This window comes from Haliotis rufescens, unplaced genomic scaffold (genome assembly GCF_023055435.1).
Source record: "Haliotis rufescens isolate VD_foot unplaced genomic scaffold, xgHalRufe1.0.p SCAF_7, whole genome shotgun sequence".
NCBI classification, from domain to species: Eukaryota; Metazoa; Mollusca; class Gastropoda; order Lepetellida; family Haliotidae; genus Haliotis; species Haliotis rufescens.
The window spans coordinates 28,719,400-28,743,812 of record NW_025964361.1 but is presented as its reverse complement, the minus strand read 5'-3'; the positions used below and the strand labels follow the sequence as shown (position 1 = coordinate 28,743,812).

General features: G+C 39.3%; 1 protein-coding gene across 2 annotated transcripts; it reads right to left on the bottom strand.

Moving 5' to 3' along the window:
* Positions 1-715: 715 nt before the first annotated feature.
* Positions 716-24,402, bottom strand: LOC124146977 (integrin-linked protein kinase-like). Of its 2 annotated transcripts, XM_046517563.2 has the most exons (13): positions 24,019-24,402; positions 20,192-20,357; positions 18,672-18,767; positions 18,094-18,190; positions 15,940-16,020; positions 15,215-15,300; positions 14,539-14,648; positions 13,397-13,518; positions 12,485-12,606; positions 11,943-12,005; positions 4,541-4,640; positions 3,816-3,946; positions 716-3,437 (listed from the first exon to the last, which is right to left on the bottom strand). In XM_046517563.2, exons 1-13 carry the CDS (start codon positions 24,105-24,107, stop codon positions 3,285-3,287), a joined length of 1,416 nt encoding a protein of 471 aa, XP_046373519.1. In that variant the 5' UTR covers positions 24,108-24,402; the 3' UTR covers positions 716-3,284. The 2 variants fall into 2 exon arrangements, with proteins under 2 accessions (XP_046373519.1, XP_046373521.1); XM_046517565.2 differs by lacking the exon at positions 11,943-12,005.
* Positions 24,403-24,413: the final 11 nt, after the last annotated feature.

Here is a 24,413-nt window from a genome sequence, read left to right as displayed (position 1 = left end):
TATACCCAGTTTCATGAAGAAATATTGAATGGTTTATGAGTTATGCTCTTGGAACAAAACATGACAGAGTCCGTTCCCCAACACAACTTGGGAGAGGATAATAATCAGGGCTGTGGAGATCAATCCTCAACAACACAGGCCAAGAGTGGTGAAACTGTCGCCTACATTCGTCACCATTCGCCTCTTTTCGTAACCTGCAAGAAGACTCGTCCCCCTATCGATGAATGTTATGTGCGAAAATACAACAAACCAATCCGAATGCGCGTATGATTTCAAGTTGTTCGTCAAAGAATCCCTCAGAAATAATTTTTGATTTTACATATGTCGTGCATCTAAAAATATACCAAAGACACAGTTAAATGTGTTCAATCATACTGTATAATTACACACGTCCCGATGTGGTTTAAATTGCATCTGAAATATATGTAATATATGGGGAAATATATGTGAACCATTACGCAACGAGTTGACAATTGTTTTATGTATGCCCGTTTGCGCTAAGACGGAACCCGGTCGCCTATTTATTCAACTTGACTTGACATTACCTTACAGGGTGCACGAGATACATGTAGTGTTTTCACAACAACTAACATTATGATGAAGAGGTGCTTCTGTTGAACCTTTGTAGAAACTCTGCACAGTGAAGTGAAGAAGCTTGACGACATGGCCATCTGATCTCTGCCAAGATGATTTGGATCACAACAAACCTCTGGAATATAGTTGAACGTGTTTATTATGTTTACACATACACAGTACACAATACACAGCCGCTGGCAGTGATACAGCTGCAAGTCCATGAAGTAATGGCACTATCTGTGGAACAACCCTCGCCAAAGTACTTGCTCAAATCTTTTCATTAACAATCCTGAATATAGTATGTCAGAATGTTCATTTTGGTGATAAACAATTTCGTGAGGGAAAGTTATGCTGAGAATTAAGATTTCTTAACTTTATTTATTGCATTTTTCACTTGGAAATTTAGGAATATATAAAACAAAGCTGTATGAAATGATTACAATGGAAGACAGCCAATATTATAATTGTGATTAAACTTTTGGCAAATTGACTGCAATGGAACCCTGTAAAGTCATGGGAAATCAATGAAAATATAAGTTTTCTGTAGTTTGAAACAGGCGGGGAACCGATACAAGCCCAAAATACGAGTCGGGATTCTGTCAAAACCATAATCTTAAAAATGAACAATGGAGTTTTACACAGCTCTTCATATAGCAATATCACTGCAGGGAACACAGAAATGGGCTTGACACATTGTATCCATGTGGGGAATCGCACCCGAGACTTCAGCAAATGCTGTAACCACTAGGCCCTCCTCCCCTCTGATGTTACAACGATAAAATGAGTTTACAAGGTTTTGAATAATAAGCTGCGAGGGCTGATGCCTCCATACTATATGTTTGGTATTACTGGATTTGTATGTATCTACAATGCCTGGTTTGACGGAACGGTCTTGTACGATCATCAGATGAAATGATAACACAACAAACTAAACAGTTGAATAAATAACATAGAATACAATTCACTAGCATGTTAACAGGTCATAACTCAAAGCTGAATATATCTTAAATAATATCTAGCTATGAAAAGCAAAATAATATGGATGAATAGTTTCATGACAGACAGGCCATGGTATGAAATATAATGATGTGTCAAGCATAACCAGAATAAATAGCACCAAGAATCGGACATGATGACATGGCAAAGATCACTGCATTGGGAGATTATTCAGAAATATCCTGCAACACAAATATCAGAAGTTGACAAAATAAAAATTTGGATGGACTTTTATATGAATATTTGTGTCGGAGAGAGATCATTGATAAATTACATATCAGACAAAGGATTTTAAGTGAGAGAGGTTAACATTGTAGTGTAATAAAAGTTGTAGACTTTACACATTTTATTTACTCGAGGACTGAACCCAGACTTTGTGTCCGTCAAGCAAACACCCTATCTACTGGGCTACAACATCTTTGGACAGATGGCAACGGTTTGTATACACTGTCATTTCTTCTTAAATTTCCTCAATTCAAACTTGCAGTGATCTGAGGAGATGGGTTTTATTGACATTCAAAACACACAGTTCTCATGTTAACAGGTAACATATTGCTGCTTAATCTGTCAGCCCAGCTCATGGAACAATAGAGCGTCAAACAATATTATTTTCTACAACTGTTTGATCACAGAATCTGTCAAACAATATACAGATGTACATAGTGTACTATATTGTTGCTGCATCTAACGGTTGAATTAACCATATGTACACAAACATTGTCAACATTTCCTAGACAAGAACATGGAAATGCCATTTCTATTTTCCTCTTCATTGAACATCTATTTGATAAATTCTGTTTGTATTGTCAACAAAGCTACATTGTGGAAAGTAGGAATAAGACAAATACAAACAATATTATTATCATTTGTACAGCACTATCAAACAATAGGCACACCATGGTACACATCACTTGTCTGACTGACAGCCCAAAGTTAAATATGAACCGTGTCCCATGCACTTGCTGAGACGCTTTAATGCCCATTTTAAGAAATTAGTACCAATCTTACTTTTATTGCTCAGAACTAATTAAAGCTGCAACCCAAGATAAATGTTTAAATAAGTATTGAAGAAATAATGAACAGTTTGTGAGACATCCCAGAATGCCATGACAAGAAGCCATGTGACCCTGAGGGTGTTAAATGGAACACAGTGATGGAAATCTCCCTGACAAAAGAGGATGTCATTGTAAAACCTAAAGGTGAGTCAGGTAGTCAGTTACTTCTTTCAGGGACGGAAACTGACATAGAAACATTTACTAGCCTGATTAGTGACAATATGACACACCTAAACAAGCCTGAAATTTTGCTAATCCTCAAAATACCATTAAACAGACTCAGGCTAGCTCAGGCTAGCTCAGGCTAGCAGGTGCCAGCCAATTTGCCATCACAGTAAATGACAGTAGCCATGTTAGCCAGATGTTTCAGGGCCATGGTAGCTATAAGAGGATCATGGCGGCTACTAGAAGAAGGATATTTGTACCCAATGGATAGCCGGACGTAGAGCTTTGACAACAATTTGATGAAAGATATTGCTTGCCAGTAACTAGAGGATCACATGAGCCATCTGAAGACCACAACCACCCTTGTCTTGCCAGAGAATATTATGGACAAGCGTAGAGTTTCTGGACTTCCTTCAGTGGTGGATTTAAAGTTTTTAGACGCAGAGTGCCTTCAATGATTGACCCTGCTTTCTATCTGGGGTGGACGCTGACCTAACTGCTCAGCTTCATCTTCTCTAGGATAGGGATGACCATGTCGTAGCGCGGCCGTTTGCCCGCCTCCTCGTTCATGCATATCTTGATGAGGCGAGACATGTGGCTGGAGATTCCTGGAGGGATCTTGATGCGCAGACCTTCTAGGGCTACCTGGAAACACACAGTAGGCGGCCATGACAGTTACAGCTGTAGCCCACACCATCTGCATCCTTAAGTGATCAGAATAACTTGAACAATTCCAAAAGTGGGCAAGTCTGGCAGGAAATATGAAGATTTTATTACGTCCTTTACATAGGTTGAACATACTTTCAAAACAACTACAGACCATAGACACCTATCTTTCTGTCTGATAGAATGTCTTTCTAAAAAGTATGTTGAATCATCTACATTCTTGCCAATCTCCATGGACGTAAAGTCAAAGATACATACATAAGAGTGGAGCCAAGGTCACTTGCAGTGAGGTCAAGGTCACTCATATGAGTAGAAGGTCAAGGTCACTTTCATAAGTGTGATGTCAAGGCCACTTACCTTCATGCCAATCTCCATAGGTGTGAGATCCGCAAACGGCACCTCCCGAGTCTCCAACTCCCACAACAAGATGGCAAAGCTCCACATGTCCGCTCCTTTCATGTTAATTTCTGAAGGCTTCTTCAGCATAGCTGTGTATTGATACAATATGTTGTGTATTGATACAATATGCTGAGCCTATGTTTAAGCTCAGTAGAAATAGAAATCCCTATTTAGTAATACAGATTGGACAATAAATCCAGTTAACTGCTAAATATTTGCCTGTGATTAGTAGTAACGGTAACCATCTTCCCGAGGCAAGGGAGTCAATTGACCTTAAAAGTCCAGTTTCCACCCTTGCCGAACTAGACTTAAATTTTGTGGAATTTCATAGCTCGATCGTCGAGCAACCATTGGCTATTACTATTTAGCCAATGGGTGCATCCCAGTCATCAGGGTACGAAGACACGCAATCAACAAAGTCACCAAGCCTGACCTTCCGATCAATGTAGCCATCAAAATCCAAGGTTGCTAGGGAGACATTCTAACCGAGAATCCCTTTGACATGCTGATCATGCTGTCCACCTACCTTCACTTGGTCAGGCTTGCTGACTTGGTCGATGCATGTCATTGTATCCCAATTGTGTGGATGGATGCTCATTATGTCAATCACTGGATTGTCTGGTCCAGACTCTATTATTTACAGACTGCCGTCTTAAAGCTGGAACAAAACAAACAAAACCTACCTTCAGGGGCCATCCAGGCCGGGTTGTACTCCTTGCCTCGCTCGTGGAAGGTGAACCGATAGTCCGCCATGTTGATCCGGGCCGTCAGGTCCTCGTCAATCTGATCACACCAAGGGAAGAGATGGTATCACAACTGGATACATGGAGGACATCTTTAGAACGATCATAACATCATGCCAAACATCTCAATCTCTCAAGCATACCCGATACTGTTTTGTGCATTTGTGACCAAGTTTTGACAGCTAGAGTTGATAACTAGAATGAAAAATTCAATCTGACAGTAATTATTCATACTCATGTAATTGAAAATGGCATTATAAAAATGCTCCAATTCCAACACTGGAGTGAGTGAATTTGTTTGGTTGAACACCACCTTGAACAATATTTCAGTTATATCACAGTGTCAGCTTCATGTAGTATGCAATCCTGAAGGGATGCAGGCCTTTTAACACTTTGTTGAAACCTAAGAACATGGGTATGGTGCTGACAAACCTAGAAACATAATCAGAGTGAACCTGGATTCGAACTCATGATCGTCGGTCTGTGGCGTGCCTAAAGGACCAAACTCCGCCCAGCCAATCAACAAATGGGCCACCCATGCACCGCCACAAACACCTGGTGATTATAACGGTTATGTTACATTTCCTCATAGTTTACAATCATGATTTCCTTTTTCATGTTCTTTCAAAACCAAACGTTATGTGAAATATTCTTGTTATGTTTTTGTATTTGGCATTTTCTTTATGGTCATTCTAAATGCATGTATATAACTGATCATGATAATTGATAACAAACCATAAACAACAATATTTGAGATATTTCATACTCTACACCACCTTTACTGGAGGCCATGAACACGAAAGAGATCAAAATGTTTTAAAATGGGATTCTCGTATGTAAAGACCAAACTGTGATCTTTCAACCATCTGGTGGAAATGTTCCTTAATAATCTTCTTCAAATGAATATTATTCATATCTTTGTAAGTAACACATCAACCCATTCACAAACCCATTCCTCTTGTGTTACCATGGTTACGTATACATTCTAACTATCTGTATCAACCCAAAGTCGGTTCATTCTCCACAACAATCAACTTAACCACACAAACATAATTTACAATCTTTAGTGCACAAATAAATTGTGTGAATATTGACATTGATGGAACCTTGGTCAACCACAGAAGACAAAACTTTTGACAAATATTTTTTTAAATGTACGGAAGGCTCGTATTCAAAATAACACCACAAAGAATCAACACTAGCACTGGTTCAAGCTGCTGTTAAGGGGAGACAACCTTTCCGAGTGTTCAGAATTAATTTCAATCTGAATCTTTTCGGTAAGCAAAGCTTGCAAAACTCCATCAATATGTTTTTTGCAGTTTATTTAGTCATCAATTTTTCATATACTTGATTTCACAGCATAATGGCGGTTGAAAACGAAGTTAAAAACACTACACACGTCTGTGTCGGGAATAAAACTCAGTATCCCAGCTTAACTACAGAACATTTGAAACAGTGGGCCACCCTCAGCATGCTTGAACAACAGCAACGACAGACTGATTCGTCATGGTCATAAATAATTCAACTGTCGAAACAGAAGCCCCAAACCACACTTTTGAAATATTTGTTTCTGGACGTGGGTGTCCAGGGTTCCATCCTACATGCACAAGCATACATCAAGGACTAGTCCTCCTTCATGGTGGGTCTGCATCCCACTGGCTAGCTGCGAGTTCTGTTACCCAGAAATGCTGATGGTGTCGGTCAGTATATAATGTTATTCTGGTGGATGTCCAGTGCATTTAATCAGAATTCGAAAAAAATATACATGTACTCTGAACCCCTGACCAACTTCCAACTGACAAAACGTGCCTCAACATGATCATTTATCTAAAAGTAGATATTTTTATTAAATCTAAATTCTGTTTCAAGTGGGGCATAAAGGTTACTTTGAACGGTATTTCACATGTCAGCTTAATGTGAAAAGAAAATCCAGATGAAGTTATGAGATGTTTACCACTTGGGTGAAACCCATGAACACAGGTATCATGGGGAACCAAGAAAGGACGGTGAATCTGGGATTCGAACCCATGACTAGCAGATATCTTATCAATTCCCCATACTAGGCCCCCACATTAACACGACAGTCCATATTTCGGTATGCATATTTCAGAATTCTTTACAGAAATCACAGCAGTTGAAAAGGGGTATTTAATTGCCTCGTTACTATTGTCAAAAAAGCTTTAGTTTCTTCGATGTTAGACAACAAATTTGACTTGTATGGTATATGATTTTAATAACCTTCCCTTTGTCAATTTGCTTTGGACACAGGGCACATATTACATCAAATATTGTATTGATCATTGCATTTCTGGGCTATGGAATCCGCAGCTAGCATTTCAACTATATATAGTGTCCGATTCCCATCAAACTTGGTATGTGTCTACACGTGTGTGTGTGACCTCTATAGCTGAAAATGAAGACACAGTTCCATCAATATGGAGAGAATATGTTAAATGAATATCTGATCTGTCAAATAAGAGGCCCAGCTTCCAAGAATCTCTATGTACTACCACTAAATAGTGACAAGTGACCCTTATCCCAATGAATATAATAACAGATTGAAAAATGAAATAGATTGGAAAATGAATGAATGAAAATGATTGAATTGTTTATTGAATCATTATGCAGCCATTTATTTATATTTTTCATGGGTCGTTGATTTATACCTAGAGTGGCATGAGGAAAAATAAAATTATCATGTTGTTGTTGACAAAATATATTTGCGGTTAAATAAATACATAATATAAAAATAATATGCTACAGGAAGATTTTCAATCAAACAAAGCATTTATGGTTTTTAAAAGAGCTTTTTAGCAATTTGGTATATAATTTCCTGTCAAAAAAGGAAATTAACTGCTAGTTTTCAAGTTATAGGTCGCACACAGAAATTTTCTTGAAAGGATGGATGGACGGAATTCCTTGGTATAACGATATACCTCCGCCCTTTTAGGTCAGGGTATAATAAAGACACCTTGCTAATTTTAACCAAACATAAAGTGATAGTGTATAAGAGATATATCTTTGTCTAGTTTGTGATGGGTGTCCACACAAGGTCTTACTTGCGACTCGTTGGGCACTATATCACTTGCTGGATGTCTTCCCAACCTCACAATTATATCTTTTAAAGTGTTTGATATTGATATTGTACTTTCATAGTATTGTAGTACATAAGTTCATAAATGACTGATCACAAATAAAATGTGACCATCACAGGGAACAAAAAATTCCTGGAAGTGCACTTCTTAATTTATCCACTAAGCCATTATCTTTTAATCGATTTATTAGCCCAAATCAATGATTTTGATTGGAAAAGGATATAATAAAACATTTACCATTCAAAACTACAAAGCTGTCTTAGCAATATCCCTGCAGAGCTCCAGATAAGCTTTTGGTGTTGTGGGTATTTTACCCATGCATTTTAAAATCATTGGGTATCAGTAATTCTATCTGGGTATTCAAATTTCTGTTACCCACTAGTTTTTACACTTGGGTATTTAAGTTAAATAGTAAAAAAATATTCATCTAGTCCCTGCAAACTGGTGTCGTATGGGTTCGAGAGCTTTATAAGGACTCAAAAATAGCACGATACTTCCACAAGAAAGTGTGATGGCAAATGATCATGATCTGACTGTCATCGTGGAGTTTGGCAAGGTTGACAGACTGCCCGTTTATAATTTCAAAATAAGTTGCTGATTTGCTAATCGAATACGCAGGGTTACTTCACAATATTTTGATGATACGCCCAAGTTTTATTTTTGTAGCGTATCTGTAATGTTCGTTGTGTATTTGATATGTTTGGATTTTATTTTACTGCATATTTCTGCATTTCTGATGCGTATTTTACGCAGATACGCAGCTTATCTGGAGCTCTGTCCCAGTGATATGACGTTAAGTTAAGTTCTACATGTTGGCTTTAGTGCTGTGAACGTTTTCAGCAGCTGACCTACAGCCAAATTACATAACACTTGGAATTAATTATGTATCTACCATAAATAAGTGAGCTGTGTGTCTAAATATACTTTTGTCAATTCATGTTAGGTATTAATGTGCATGTGCCCTTCTTGTAAAACACAAAAATAATTTTCTTGTTTCCACTGTCTGTTCAGCACAAAAATAATGTGAATGACTCTTACAATAGATTCTTTCTTTGCATTCTCTATCTCTGCGTGCTTTGTCAGAAACAAATAATTGGTGTTACAGACAAATAATTAAATGGTGGGAAATTTATCAAATCAAGATAAAGATTCATGCTCAAAAACAGAATTAGCTTAAAACACATTCACAAAACAAATGAAAACTAAGTACCCTTGCACCACTTCAACCAACAGAAAGTCATTCATAAACAACACAATACACAAACTTGTCTCCTAACAGATATTGTGTGTGTGTGTGTGTGTGTGTGTGTGTGTGTGTGTGTGTGTGTGTGTACTACTCGGACTGATGCTAGCCCACTGAGATACCATGCCGCAGTTTAACATGAATACCCCACTCAGACACAATATAGTGACTCTGACCCGACCAGTCCTTGTTTTAGCCCCTTAATGCCGAGCACCAGACAGGGTAACAACAAGTACCATCTTTTTAACGTCTTTTGGTATGACGTGGCCGGGGTTCGAACCCCGGACCTTCAGCTTTTTAGCAAAGGAATACAGTATAGTAAAACAATGAAGCTGAGGAGAAATGTGGTGTTTGTTTCAATCACAAACTCAGAACAGAACATGTGGCGAACGTCACTGAAAAAAACAGTTACCGTATTCAATGTAATAAGCACCCAGGGCACTCTCAAAATTAGAAATAGGGGGCTCTTATTAGAATATTATTTTGAGTTGAAAGATTGTAAATTTTGTAAACAGCCTGAAATGTTTACATACGACAGATATATTTATCAAGAATTTAATTGCCCATAATTAAGGGTGATATAACACACGAGTGCGTATTATACACAAATAAATAAGTCTTGTGTACATTGATCAATCGGAAGGGGTGCTGATTGGGATTGTTCACTAGCCAATATATTGGCAAATATCGCCGTGAGCGCTTATTAGAACGGGGCCTTATTACGTTGAATACGGTAATGAAAGGGGTGTAACGATTCACCTGATTTTCAGTGCACTGCGATAGAAATATTGCATTGTGGGCTTGTGTATCGATACACAATGATACAAGTACATCTAAGGAGGGCACTAAAATGGTAAGAATTTGTTATAAAAAAATCATTCTAATGAATGTACAAAAACTCACAGGCCAATTTGTTTTTAATTGGCTTAAATTTATTCAATTAACTTTGATTGGGTGTCTTTTCATTCCCTTTAAAAAGATTAAGGATTAAATGTGTCTGCTTAACAAGACATGCGTCACATATTCATGGTTTGTATCTTGTATCACAGCCCACCTTACTATTGTGTCCGGGCCCACTTGTACAAAAAGCAGTCCTTATGCTAAGACCCTCTTAGTGAGTGAGTGAGTTGGGCTTAACACTGCTTTGAACAGTATTCCAGTTATATCAGTGAGTCAGCTTTATGTTGGAGGAAAGCCTAAGTGATGCAGGTCACAGACAATTATCACTTCGGTGCAACCCACAAGCACAGGTATAGTGCTGACAAACCTAACAACATTAACTTCTTTCATAGGCATTTAGAAGTTGAGTACTAAGTAAGGATAAGAATTTATGGATGAACAGCTTCTTAATTACAATTAAGAGCGATGGTTTCGGTGTAGGTTCTAACACTGTTATCAAGCAAGTGATATACAACACAAGGAGTGATTGACAAGTATATATATACAAGTAGGAGGCAATGTTTATAAAGTAGAGTAGACATCAGATGTAGTTAACAGGTTTCTCCACTCCAATATAACTACATCTGACATCTACTCTAGTGTATAAACATTGCCTCCTACCTGTATATATACTTGTCAACCATACTCTGTATATCGCTTGATAACGGTGTTAGAACCTACACCGAAACGTCGCTCTTAATTGTAAAAAAGAAGTTGTTTTTCCTTAAATTCTTATCCTTACCTAACAACATTATCAGGGAAAACCAGGATTTGAACCCACAAGGGAGGCAACTCTGCCCAGCGATTGCGGCACCATAAACAACTGGGCCCCCCATGCCCCAAACATCTTCATAACTCCCATACTGGAATATACACTTACAGTCTCAGCACCAAGATGGCTTTGTGCAAGCAGGCTCTGTATCGTATCACTAGGGTGCATCGTTAAGCCCTAGGTAATGATTCATGATTGGCTCCTATAGATCTGTTTGTTTCCAGTGTCCACAATGCATGTTGTTACCATGGCAATTACTGGTGTAGCCATTGTTGGATAAATATGATAACCAGTTATAGAGACCATAGAATAGTTTAGTTTCTGAGAACAATATAACATGTCAATACCTACAGATACCAAAGAAATGGAACAATTGGTTTCATCAAACAACTGTTGGAATGTTTAGTGTCTGGGAACTGATTTGGACACATCAACAATCGACAGTGAAGTCTCAATAATCCAGACGATATGGTCAACACAATATTGGCTTCCAAACAATTTCTTGATAGATCAAAGATGAATCGTGTGTTGTTATTCTTATTATACTGAACAGGAAAACAAATAAATTCTGTTTTCACAAATCTTCTCAAGTCAAGCATCCTTGACTAACAATGCCATTAAGCCATTATGATCAACTCATGCTATTGTTGTGGCAGTTGATTCTGAGCCAGGACTTCACTGGCCATTCTGACCATTATAACAAGAAAACCTGATGCAACGATAGCTCACTTTGCAAAATTACAGAGAAATCATAATTTATCAACCATAACATGTTTTAAGTCGCAGAAATCACTCAAATCCAAATTCCAGAAGTAGAATCATCAGATTCATATGATTTCCCCATTACGGAATAATGAGTCCTCACTGCCTGTCTACTGGTAATTCAGTTGAATTGAATTCAGTTCACTTCAGCTTGATTTCAAATTTTCTTATTCCAGTTCTTTAGACTCCATGATATAAAAACTAGGCTGTTCTCAGAAACTTAATTTAAGTCCAAATTTGAAAATGTTTTGGTCAGCAAATTACACAAAATAAGTAATTAAAAAGAAATGTCTGAGGAATGTTCCATAATTACAATCCTATGAGACAAAAATCATTTAATCATGTTCACCAGAAACAAACAAGTCTTGTATTTGAGCCTGACTATCTGATCACCAAAGAGTGCACATATCATATAAATATTCTGTAATACCGTGCTGAAATACATAACCATCCACTCCAAGGCATCACAGTGTTAGTGCTACACAATATAGGCTACATCAATGCACAGGCGCTTCTTCTGAAGTCCTTTACCCCGTTTATTTCGCTGGCATATTTGGGATCATCAACATTAATTTTAGCCAAGTCCTCGTCGATCTAAAATTGAAAATCCATTAGCTGTAGTGTGGCAAAATCAAAGCTGAAGCTCAAAACAACAAAAGAAACGTGAAGACGAAAACAGTGATTGAACAGAACATCATAAAACTGTGAACAAATAATCAACACAAGAATTTGTATAATACACAGGATATCACCATGGTTATGTTACCCCAAATTCTTCAAATATTAACTCACATAAAAAAACAAATAAACATGTATTGATATTTACCGTTAAAAATAATTACAAGTAAAAGTAAAAGATTCCTAAATATTTGCAAAAACAAATAATTTCTATATGATAACCTGGTTACCATGGTTACCATCATAAAGACAGAATTAAATCCCAAATAATTCTCACATGTCTGCCAATCTGAACAAATATTAACTTCGGGATACAAATTCACCAGATTCAACCAAATTGCTAAATGACGTCTGCTCTGTAGTTCAAATCCATGTATTGGTGACAGGCATCCTACCATGACGTGTTTGCTGGTCAGCAGGAAGTTGGGGATCATCGGCTCCATCGAATGCAGAAACTCCATCCCCCGAGCGATGTCGATTGCAAACCTCAAGGCCTGGTTCTGGTCCACCACAATTCCTGCAATCAGAGACCTGATAATGCAGAGACCTTTCTTGACATTTTCCTGAATTTACTAGCCGCCACGATTTCTGATATCTGAGCCTGTCATTCACATTGTTCTCTCTGTCATAATGCAGCACCTGACAATTTCCTGAATATTCAGCATTTTTCAGACCAGACCAATTACGTTTTTTGTTTGTGTAAAATATATTGTCATATTTGAAAAAGAAAAACAATGACATGCTGTGACATACACTTTTTCATAACATATTTGTTTTACTTTTCTGATATTTTGTCTTATGTTTTTTGTTAAACTTTGATTTCAATTGGATTACCTTGACTAGAATATGATCAGTCCATTGTGTCATTGGTGACTGGTGTTGGACTAGTGGACTAGTGGACTAGTATGTATTTACAGTGTGATATATACAGGTGTGAATTCTCATACTTGTACTTCTCTATACAGTATAGTGAGTGAGTGAGTTGGCTTAAATGCCGCTTTGAACAGTATTCCCGTTAAATCACAGCATGTCATTTTAATGTGGGAGGAAAGCCCTAAGTAATGCAAGTCTACCACCTTGGTGAAACCCACAAGCACAGGTATGGTGGTGACAAACCTAGAAACATAATCGGATGAACTGGGATTTAAACCTACAAATATCAGGTTTCTGGAGTGTGGGTCGCAACTCTGCACAGCAAACTGTGATGCCTTCGACGATTGGGCCACCCGTGTCCCCCCTCCATGCATAACCTGGGTGTATGGCCTACATTACGTCTGAAGACACTACCACAGTGCTGGTGAACTGACCTGACTCCCCGTGTAGTGTGTTGAAGAGAGACCCGAAGGGCATGAACTGGCTGATCACCACCAGGTTGGGGGGCTGGTTGCAACACGCCAGCACCGGCAGCACATTCGGGTTGTTGAAGATTCTGTAGAGAGGCAACAATTCGGACATGTTGATTTTTACAAAAGAAAAAATCCACACAGAACACAAAAATACCTTCAATGGTATTTCCTTTAGTGTGTCAATGCCATGGCAGTAAAAATGACAGGGTGCATAAATACCCACTTGTACGGAAAAGTTAGGAGCTTCAAGCTGATTGGCTGAATAGAAAGTTCACCTAACATGACCTCCCATGGCAATGCCGTCAGAGCTTCACCCAGAGAGGTATCAAATCAGAGTCAAAGATCTCATCTCAATGAGATTACAATATATCAACTGTACATTACAAATTCAGGAAGAGGCACTAAGTCAGTAATCAGTCACAGAAATATAGAAATGGTTAGGTTCCTACAGTACATGAATCTATAAATCCTTCAACTTTGACATAAGATGCATGACAGGGCCCCCTTCATTTCCATGCTTAATTACAAACATTGTGACTGTTGACATAAATGGAGTAAAATTGTGTTTCTTTACGGTAATAATTATTACATCTGCAAGATAAGGCTGAAAAACACCATGGCTGTCAGGCAATGCCTCTACCAAGTCAGTGCAGTTCTCTTTTGTCTATATGTGTCTTTGTGACAAAGTGCCACCCTGGCAGCAATGAATGCTGGGCAGTGGTCGACTGATGTGGGCAGTGCCCAAGACAAAGGATGAACCAGTTCAATAATTTTGTTTTCTTTGTTGTTTAACACCGCATTCAGCAATATTACAGCTATATGACAGCGTTCTGTAGATAATCGAGTCTGGACCAGACAATCCAGTGATTGATATCATGAGCATTGATCCACACAATTGGGTTACAATGACATATATCAACAAAGTCAGCAAGCCTGACCACCTGATCCCGTTAGTTGTCTCTTATGACAAGCAGAGTCGCCTTCACGGCAAGCATGGGCTGCTGAAGACCTATTCTACCCCGGATCTTCATGGGTCTAATAATTTTGTAGCCATCAAAATTGTCAGCGAAAGTTGTTGCCTCTGTTAACAGGTCAAGACTCACCTTAGGCGAGGGAATTCTTCCTGGAAGTCCCGTGAGTTTCTGAGAGTACACTCTACAATGTTGAGGATCTTGGCAACAATGTCGTTATCTTGCCATCTACCGCGCCATGTCTGGAGATAAACATCAAACATTAAACCTACTCTGCAAACAAATTTAAAATTTAAAGTCTGACAAACATTTAATGGACCAAATTATATATATTTATAAATATCCCATCACCACCACCCTCTTCCCAACAAATAATGTGAAATGGTCAGGCCCTAAATCAACACACAAAGAATATTCCAAGGGTTTGTATTCAAGAATACAACTGTTCAAAGCAGTGTTCCTCCCACAAAAAGCTGACATGTTGTGATATAACTGGAATACTGTTTTTGCAGTGTTAAACCCAACTGACTCACAATCCCAAAGACCGCCTGCGTGGTCTAGTGGTAGAGCGTCCGCCCAGAGAGTGGAAGGTCTGGGGTTCGTTCCCCAGCCTCATCACACCAAAAGATGTTAAAAGATGGTATTTGTCGTTACCCTGACTGGCGCTCGGCATTAAGGGGCTAAAACAAGGACTGGTCGGCTCGGATTCAGTATACTGTGAGGGGTATTCATGATAAACTGCAACATGGTATCTCAGTGAGCTAGCACTATATAATCAGCATTTCACCTATTTCACATCCTGACTTACCTCCCCTGAGTGAGTGGAGGCAACATGGCCGACCAGCTGTAACTGGGCAATGTCAATACCCGGGTGGCGGGACAGGAGGGCATCACCTGGGGATTGAGACGGTGCAGATCATTATCACATTCGGGTTGTTCAAACTGTACCAAACTCTCCAACAATAACAGCACAAAGTCATATACACTAAACAATGCAAAAACAGACTTGAACAAAATGACAAAAGTCCTGTTTCATTAAGCGATCTCAGTGCAAATGTGTTCGTAGCTCTCATACTATAACACATAGATTTACGAAAGTAGTAGCGCTAAAAACACATTGTAGAATGGGGCAATGTCCTATACTTTAACATTGATTTAGGATAGGGAAAGCCTAAAATTCAAGAAGTGTGTGCAAATGGTGTGGGAGTGAGAATTTATCAAACTGAGCTTCAAGCAACTTTTTTATTCCATGGCTTATGGACTTTCGCTAACCAAATACCCTGGGTCAGTTGAACCACAAATACAAACAACTCTGTAGCTCAGTAAATTTTATTTTATTACGCAAAAGTTGTTTTGGTCGGTCGGTATAGATTAGTCACAAAGATAAACATTAATAAGTTGGTAATCCATAAGACAGTGCACCTGCAATTATGAGTTTTATATATATCAATACCCTAAATTGGTACATTAAATGTTTCATACAAACATTATATTTTAGTGAATTTCTTCGTGATAATGCAAGCAGCTACTCACGACTTCTTGTCTTGTAGCCCAGCCAGCTCCTGTCCTTGAAGGGGATTTTACTCAGATCCTGGCCCAGTGCCAGGGCTCGATCTGGAGAATAAGGTTTCCAATAATGACCATGTTTTATTCATTTCTTGTATTGGCTGTAATTGTCTGTACGAGTTTGACTAGTGAGTGAGTGAGTATGGTTTTACGCAGCTTTTAGCAATATTCCAGCAATATCACGGCGGGGGACACCATAAATGGGCTTCACACATTGTACCCATGTCGGGAATCGAACCCTGGTCTTCGGCGTGACAAGCGAACGCTTTAACCACTAGGCTACCCGACCGCCCCAAGTTTGACTAAGACAAAGTGCTGGGGTAAGGGGTGCAAATACACACCTCTTTCAGCACAAATTCATTCAAATATTTAATCCATCTTGATTTGTCTTTGAATGAAGATCTACCGAAAAGGATTCAGGTCTTAGACGTTTACCACTTTGGTGGAACCCACAGGCACGGGTATGGTGCTGACAAACCAAGAAACATAATCAGGTCATGTTGATGAAGGAACCTGGATGTGCTGCACCAAATGCTTTGCTCCCTTGTACCAAGGTTAAAAGCAAAAGTAAAAGAACTTATCACTACTTGTTACACAATGTAGCTGTTTGACTGGCCAGTTACCATCTTGTAAAACCCCATATAGTGAGTGAGTGAGTGTGTTGGGTTTAACGCTGCTTTTAACAGTATTCCAGTTATATCGCGGCATGTCAGCTTAATGTGGGAGGAAAGCCTGAAATGATGCAGGTCTCAGACGTTTACCACTTCGGTGAAACCCACGAGCACGGGTATGGTGCTGACAAACCTAGAAACATAATCGACTTAGACGACTGGGCCACCCGTGCCCCCAAAACCCTATATAAGTCAGTTGGCCTGCCTGTTTGGGTATCATGACGTGAAAATGTTTGGTGTGACGTCACTTGTTTGTCACATTTGGCCCTGTTGGCACTTCAAGTTACCATGCTGAAAGTCTGATGGCAGTCACAAGATAGATCGTACTATCACACCAATAGTTCACCGAAAAACTCAGGATGTGTAATGATAAATGTGTAACACGTGTCCCCTTATTCTTGTGGTGTATCAGCCAATTCAGCATGTAAGGTCTTTATCATACCTCCATGTCAGAATGACGAGATCTGCTGGCCCACATCATCTTGATAAAATACTGTGTAAACCCGCCTTGGAGGGGAATAAATTTCTCAGTGGGGCAATAAATCTCTTATACCCTGCCATGAGCAATGCAGGCTGCACTGCATTTCTCAGAGGCAGAATAAATCCCTTATACCCCGCTTCCTGCATGCTTTCCCCCCCGAGTCAATGGAAGTTACATTACATAGCACAAGCTAACCTCAGCTGATTCGTACAGCTGTTTTCTATCAATTTTAAATTTGTGTTAATTCTTTTACAATGTCACATTAAAACATGACGGTAAGATAAATTAATTGTAGCAGGACGCCTTGCCTCAGGTCTCATAAATCCCCATGTACCCTTCGTGATCCTGCTACCACTTAGGCCAGGCGTTTTATATTTTTCAGATTACGGACCTGCCAACTCTAATTTTTGAGAAAATGTTAAAAAAAATCTTAAAAAAATAATCAGATTTCCATATTTTTTTTCCCACCAATGGCCACGTAGTCAGTTATTTTATTTGTTATCATCACCTTTTAACAAAAAACATACGAATTTACCGTTGTAAACTAGTAAAGAGATACATAATCAATCTTTGTTGATCTCTAGGCCGAACATGAATCATTGATGAATAACCTCCCTTGATAATTGTCCGTGTTGTAAGTGGTAGAATTTTTATTGCTTCAAGGGGCTTTATCGTCACAAACGGCAGTCTTTTGAGCACAGAATATGTTCATAAAGTATGCCAGAGGCATTCTGCATTTAAAAAAAATGCATCTGGCTTTTTTTTCCCTCCTCCAACCCTGGACTTGGGCTGAAAAATCTGTAATCCTAAAAATAAAAAAAGCCTGGCCTTATAGTATACCCATCTGGTGACACATGTAACATGATGATGGGGTTGCTTCAACAGTTCCTCCAAATAGATGGGAGGGGGCCTGGGCCTTAACCAGGGAAATGTCCCTACTGCTTGTTCTGTGTTATTCAGAAAACCTACCTTTCAGCATCTTTGTCAGAAATGGCTTTGCTTTATCGAGTGGGACTTCATCATATTTGTTGGCAATGCTGACCAGAGCTCCATTGTTGACAAGATCCTGACAGAGGAAAAGACATATTTGTTGGATACAGTTGCAACAGCTTACATAACACTTAGAGACGAACTTCAAAAGTACAAGGATTTTGGATTATTCATATGGTAAGTAGAGTCTTAGCACTGGGTTTTTAACATTAAAGTTTGGAAATTGCGTGCAGCATATCGTGGTTAATAGGAAGTCACTCTGTGGTAACACTTGACTGATTGATAGTTTTGTATTCAATTGGTACACATTGGAAACATCTCTTCTTCACGTAGATATGTCATAACATGTTTCTATGGTTCGCGTTTCTTTTGGCGGGGAGTATATATTATTCAGCAACATACTGTTACTGTTCTATAAAAGTTGTAATCAAGACCTGGGCCCACTTGCACAAAGCAATCTTAGCACTAAGATGATCTTAACTCCCATTCTTTAACACAGGCTTACGATAGTCTTAGCGCTAACATCGCTTTGTGGAAGTGGGCCCTGTTTTACTAACCTCAGCAATCTGGTCAAATCCCCAGAAGCAGGCATAATGCAGTGGTGTGTTGCCATGTTCATTGATGGCGTTGATGTTGGCTTTGTTGTGGAGGAGCTGAAACAACGAGTGAGTGAGTAACTTGGATGTCACTTTCAGTATTATTCCAGGTGAGGTGAAATGGGGCTTAATGTTGATTTCAACATGTTCACGATTTAATATCACCTTAATATAGTGATGTGCATGGAAGTGTGTCTGTGTGTATTGCTTCAGGTACTAGTCCGCACTAATGCCGATTTAACAGTTCTAGCCAAATGTTTGTTTGTTTATTTGTTGTTCAAGGCTGCACTCAGCAATTTTCCAGCTATACTACAGCAGTCTGTAAATAATCGAGTCTGGACCAGACAATCCAGTGATAGACGTCATGTGCAGCGATCTACGTAATTGGGATACAATAACATGCAACAACAAATTCAGCGAGCCTGACCACCCGATCCCGTTAGTCGCCTCTTACGACAGGCATAGTCGCCTTTTACGGCAAGCATGGGTTGCTGAAGACCTATTCTACCCCGGATCTTCACATGTTGGGTGAGATTTTCTAGGGCTTCAGCCCTGCCCCACACTGAAGCACATGTGACATGTGTCTCATTGGCAAAGGGACTTTGTTTGAAGAATACTTCTGCTCACCCAGCAGTGAATGGGTTACCGGTAGGATGAGATTTAAATGTGACTGCTCGACTTCTAGCGCCTCATAGGCAGCTTAGATTGTATATATTTTCCAGGGAGCTGAGAATGATTTTTGAGTGCACAAGGATCCATTGACTGAGGTAATGATAAGGTAGTGCCATGAGTATTCACTTGGGGACTGGATGACTGGTATTACACATTGGGTAATTACACAGTGTGCTGTTATTCTTCATGTGTTATAGTACACAAGAGACTGCCCCGTGGTCTAGTGGTAAAGCATCTGCCCCGAGAGCGGAGGGTTTGATCCCGGACGTGTCATACGAAAAAAATGTTAAGAGAAGGTACTTGTTGTAACCCTATCTGGCGCTTGACATTAAGGGGCTAAAACAAGGACTGGTCGGCTCGGAGTCAGTATACTGTGTCTAAGTGGGGTATTTATGTTAAACTGTGTCATGGTATCTCAGTGGACTAGGACTATAAAATCAGCATTTGTCCAAACACACACACACACACAAAGCAATAATCTTGACCCCATTTCACCTCACTTTGTACGCAAATACCTTAATGAGTGAGTGACTGAGTATGGTTTGACGCTGCTTTTAGCAATATCCCAGCAATATCATGGCTGGGGACAACAGAAATGTGCTTCATACATTGTACCCATGTCGGGAATCGAACCCGGTTCTTCGGCGTGACGAGCGAACGTTTTAACCACTAGGCTACCTGACCGCCCCACAAGTACCTTAAAATTAATAGGGTAAAGGTGATGTATTTTGCGTATTTACACAAATATGCATCTTATCTGGACCTCTGTAGTGATACTCAGATGTCTGGTCATTATCTCCCTTGCTCACCATAACGACGACATCCCGGTGTCCGTGTCCAGCTGCCAGATGCAGCGCTGTGTCGTCGCCCATGTTGGTGGCGTTGATCCTGGCACCTCGCTGTATCAGCATGTCGACTATGTTGGTACGTCCCTCTCGTGCTGCCCAGTGCAACAAACTGAACCGATGGTCATCTCTGAAACGTTATACATCAAAATTAGCAAAGGACATCAACACTAGTTCGCTAAAACATTGAAAATCAAGGCTGCTGTTTGGATCATCTCAAGCGATCGATTTTCAAAACTGATCAGTTGGCGTAACTTGGCTGTTGTTCAGTGATAACATCGTCAAATTAGATCGCACGTAAAAACAAAAAAAAACACCGATTTCACTGGTTTTCACTTTTTTCTCCCCTTTCTACGTTGTAAGTAGTGAATAAAACTATTGTGTTTGATTCTTTGGTTGTTTGGGCCTTCCGATCAATCATTGATTATTTCATCGGAACACCACTAATCATCATCAAGGCAGAAGCTAATCTCTTCAGTCATAATGATGAAGATTCCAGGGTAGAATAGGTCTTCAGCAACCCATACTTGCCGTAAAAGGCGACTATGCTTGTCGTAAAAGGCGACTAATGGGATCGGGTGGTCAGGATCGCTGACTTGGTTGATACATGTCATCGATCCCAATTGAGTTGATCAATGCTCATGATGTCAATTACTGGATTGTCTGGTCCATACTTGATTTTTCTACAGACCGCCGACATATAGCTGGAATATTGCTGAGTGCGGCATTAAATACCAAACAAACAAACAAACAAACATAATGATGTGCTTCTATATCAGAGTACACCATCAGTTTGATCAAAATAATGGACTTCATGGAATGAAGCCAAAACGTTGATAAGTTCACTTTCATCATCATCTCGTCTCATTTGTTCTGTATTGTGCTGTTTTGAAATATTTTATCATTCGGGTTGTATCGATTCATGCTTAAATTCTGTATGATCACTTTTCAGCAAGTAATATTCACTATGTCTTGTGATAATTGAGCCTAATAACTACGTGGGCTAGCCTTACCTTACCATGCATCACTATACAAAATGTTGAATCTGATCACATGGCCAGCCATTGAAGCTAGGCAACAACCTCTATTTAGTTGGTCCACACGGAATACAGATAATTTCATAGAAAAATGGCACCAAATTGAGTCCCGCAATACTTATATCTGACTCAAGTATCGCAATATGTATCGATACATGAGGTGAGCATATCACGATACCTGTCGTGACTTCAACCCCGACCTAGTACCACTACCAGTTTGTTCGATGGTTCCAGTATGAAATGATAAGAATTACTGTGTCATCAATAGAGCACAGAGCTGGATAACAAGCTGTGTTTGCCCACTTGGTTTTCTCATTGAGATTGAATGGGCGGTCGGGTAGCCTAGTGGTTAAAGCATTCGTTCGTCACGCTGAAGACCCGGGTTCGATTCCCGACATGGGTACAATGTGTGAAGCCCATTTCTGGTGTACCCCGCCGTGATATTGCTGGAATATTGCTAAAAGCGGCGTAAAACCATACTCACTCACTCACTCATTGAGATTGATAATCCCTTCTCTGCTTCTGAATCCCCAGAATTATCTTATCAAACCAAATATTTTGCGTTAGGCATGTCCAAGACGTCCACACGTTAATCTCTATTGTTATTACTCTGGTTCATTTGTTCAAAAGTACTGACTTCATATCATAAACATCATCTCAAGGTGTTTGTTTTTTAAAAATGAGTATGATTTCTTAGTGCGTCCTTTTGGCAATGGCATCTTACTTTAACTGTGCCAATGACATTCTTCATACAATGAATGCTGGAATTTCGAACCCTGCAGCCATACACATTTGTCTCCCTGGATGTGACAGTGAACATCATTGTGTCCATTCTCCATTTTTATTAGTACAGGACACACTATTTTGCATCTGGTAGAACCCTTATCATGTCAACAAATCTCTGAACTGTGTACGACTGCATCATATTTGAGGTTTTGTATATCCCCACTAGGGTTGGGGTGAGTCCAAATTTACTACCCGGATACCTAACCCCGGGGCCCCTATTACCCAACCCTACCCAGGTACCTGCTGTAGGTCTCGGGAGATAGGTAAAACATGTCTGATTCGAAATAGTTTGACCGCTACTCCTGTCAAAATAAATTTAGATACACGTATAAACAGATCTGGTCATGCATACACTGAAGTTGACTGGGTTTTTTTTATCATTATGAAAACACATAAAGTCAGAAGGAATGTGTGCAAAGTCAGAAAGAAACGTGAACACTTATGACTTATAGTGAAACCATAGAGTTCAAGATAATTTTAGCCATTAAACAATATAATCATGTGACTAACCACGGGTCCGGGTAGTCCTGTGGGTACCCAGGTCCTACTCAGTACCCACCCGACCTGGGTACCTGAGTTACCTGTCCCAGCCCTAATCCCACCTAACATGTTTTCAAGCCTCACCTCTTTTCGAACCCCTTAACAATACGTAACCATGTGCTTAATGACGTAATCAAGGTAGACGTTCACAGCTCACTTAAGACACCAAAGTGTTCGCAACTTGTCGCTGAAGTTAGGTTACAAATTAAGCTCAACGAGGTAAGATATTCAATAAGTAATGGAAACATACCTCAAAGCTTACTATTTCACTGATGCACATTTTAATCAAACTTGATCTGATGATAATTTTGCACCACAACAATTGTATGCACCGATGATATATCTGCTGCTATTTGTAAACTTCCTGTCTGTCATGTCATGTGACTGAACATGTTGTGCATCTATTTTTAACTTGAATGTCATGGAGGGGCTCGAAATAAGGTGACGGTAACATGATTGACTCGTCTTGTCTGGAAAGACATTTTCACGATTAAATTGACAAGATGTGGTCATTTCACTATCCAATAGTAACAGAATAAATGTTCTCAAAGGTAAGACTTAATTTTTGTGTATTGCGATTGTTACTAGATACGTAATGAGAAATACTTCTTAGGGCCTCGAAAACACAGTACGCGGGTGAGTGAATCTGTCAAAACCTTACTCATCTGGATCTTTGTTCATACTGGGCCAAATTTATGTTTAGAAATTTACTACATAAATTTTTCATGAAATAAAATGTGTCTAATCTGTGCTTCCTTTACTCTGTATTTCGGGCTGAAACTGTGCTTGTAATATGCTGCTCCCTAATACAGATTTACCTTTCAAACATCCGGTAACATGACTAATCGAGCTAGTTAAATTCTTATCCTCATTTAAACATGAATATTTCTGGAAAATAAATAAATAATAAAATGAAAAAGTAAGCCATTCACCTATGGCAGTAACACCAGATATAATAAAGATGAGAGTTTCTGTGAGAATCTAAAGTACACATGTTCAGCATCACATATGTGTATGTGTTCAGTGTGAAAGTTATATGCCAGAAGTACATATAGTTATGTTTATTTATATTTCCCCCACACCCCTGTATCAACAACCTGCTCCATCCCGTTAAAGGATCAGTAAGTCAATGAGTAACAGGGATGGACTCCTGCCTCTATCTCCTTTTTGGTTGCAACAGCTGAGCCAATCAGAATCCGTTTTTAGCACATTTCAACAACTTGATGCTATAAATAGAACAGGTGCTCTACTTCTATTTAATAAAACAGACCATTAACAATGTTTGATATTGATTATATGTGCCAGTTGCTGCACTGGCGCTTACGGGTGTAACAAATTGTTATAATGTACATGAATTCATTACAACGACAAACACTTTATCATTATGATTCATGGAACTGTGTGTGTTATTATAAGACCAAACCTTACCCTTGGTTCAGATCGTTCTCGGTGTTATCCAGCCATACTCGTACATGGAAGGCATTGCCTTCTCGCACTTGCGTGAAAATATCATCCATGATTGCTTGTTGAGGTAAATAAAGTTTCCGAAATAAATAACACCAAAGCTTGACCTCCTTGGAAACTTGGAAGCGGTTTCCGGAGTAAGCGGGAGTATCCTCACTGTCGGTGTAAGTATGAGGTCTTATTTAAGCTCACACGGATACCAGCTTGTAAATCCTTCACTGGGGTGATATTTTACGTTTCCAAATTATCCATGGCTTTTGTAGATCGCAAGAAACTCGAAATCATCAAATTGTTGACATTCTTTCAAGCTTGAGGGCTTTCCGATAGTAATGTGTGCAAAAATGGATAATCGAGTGTAA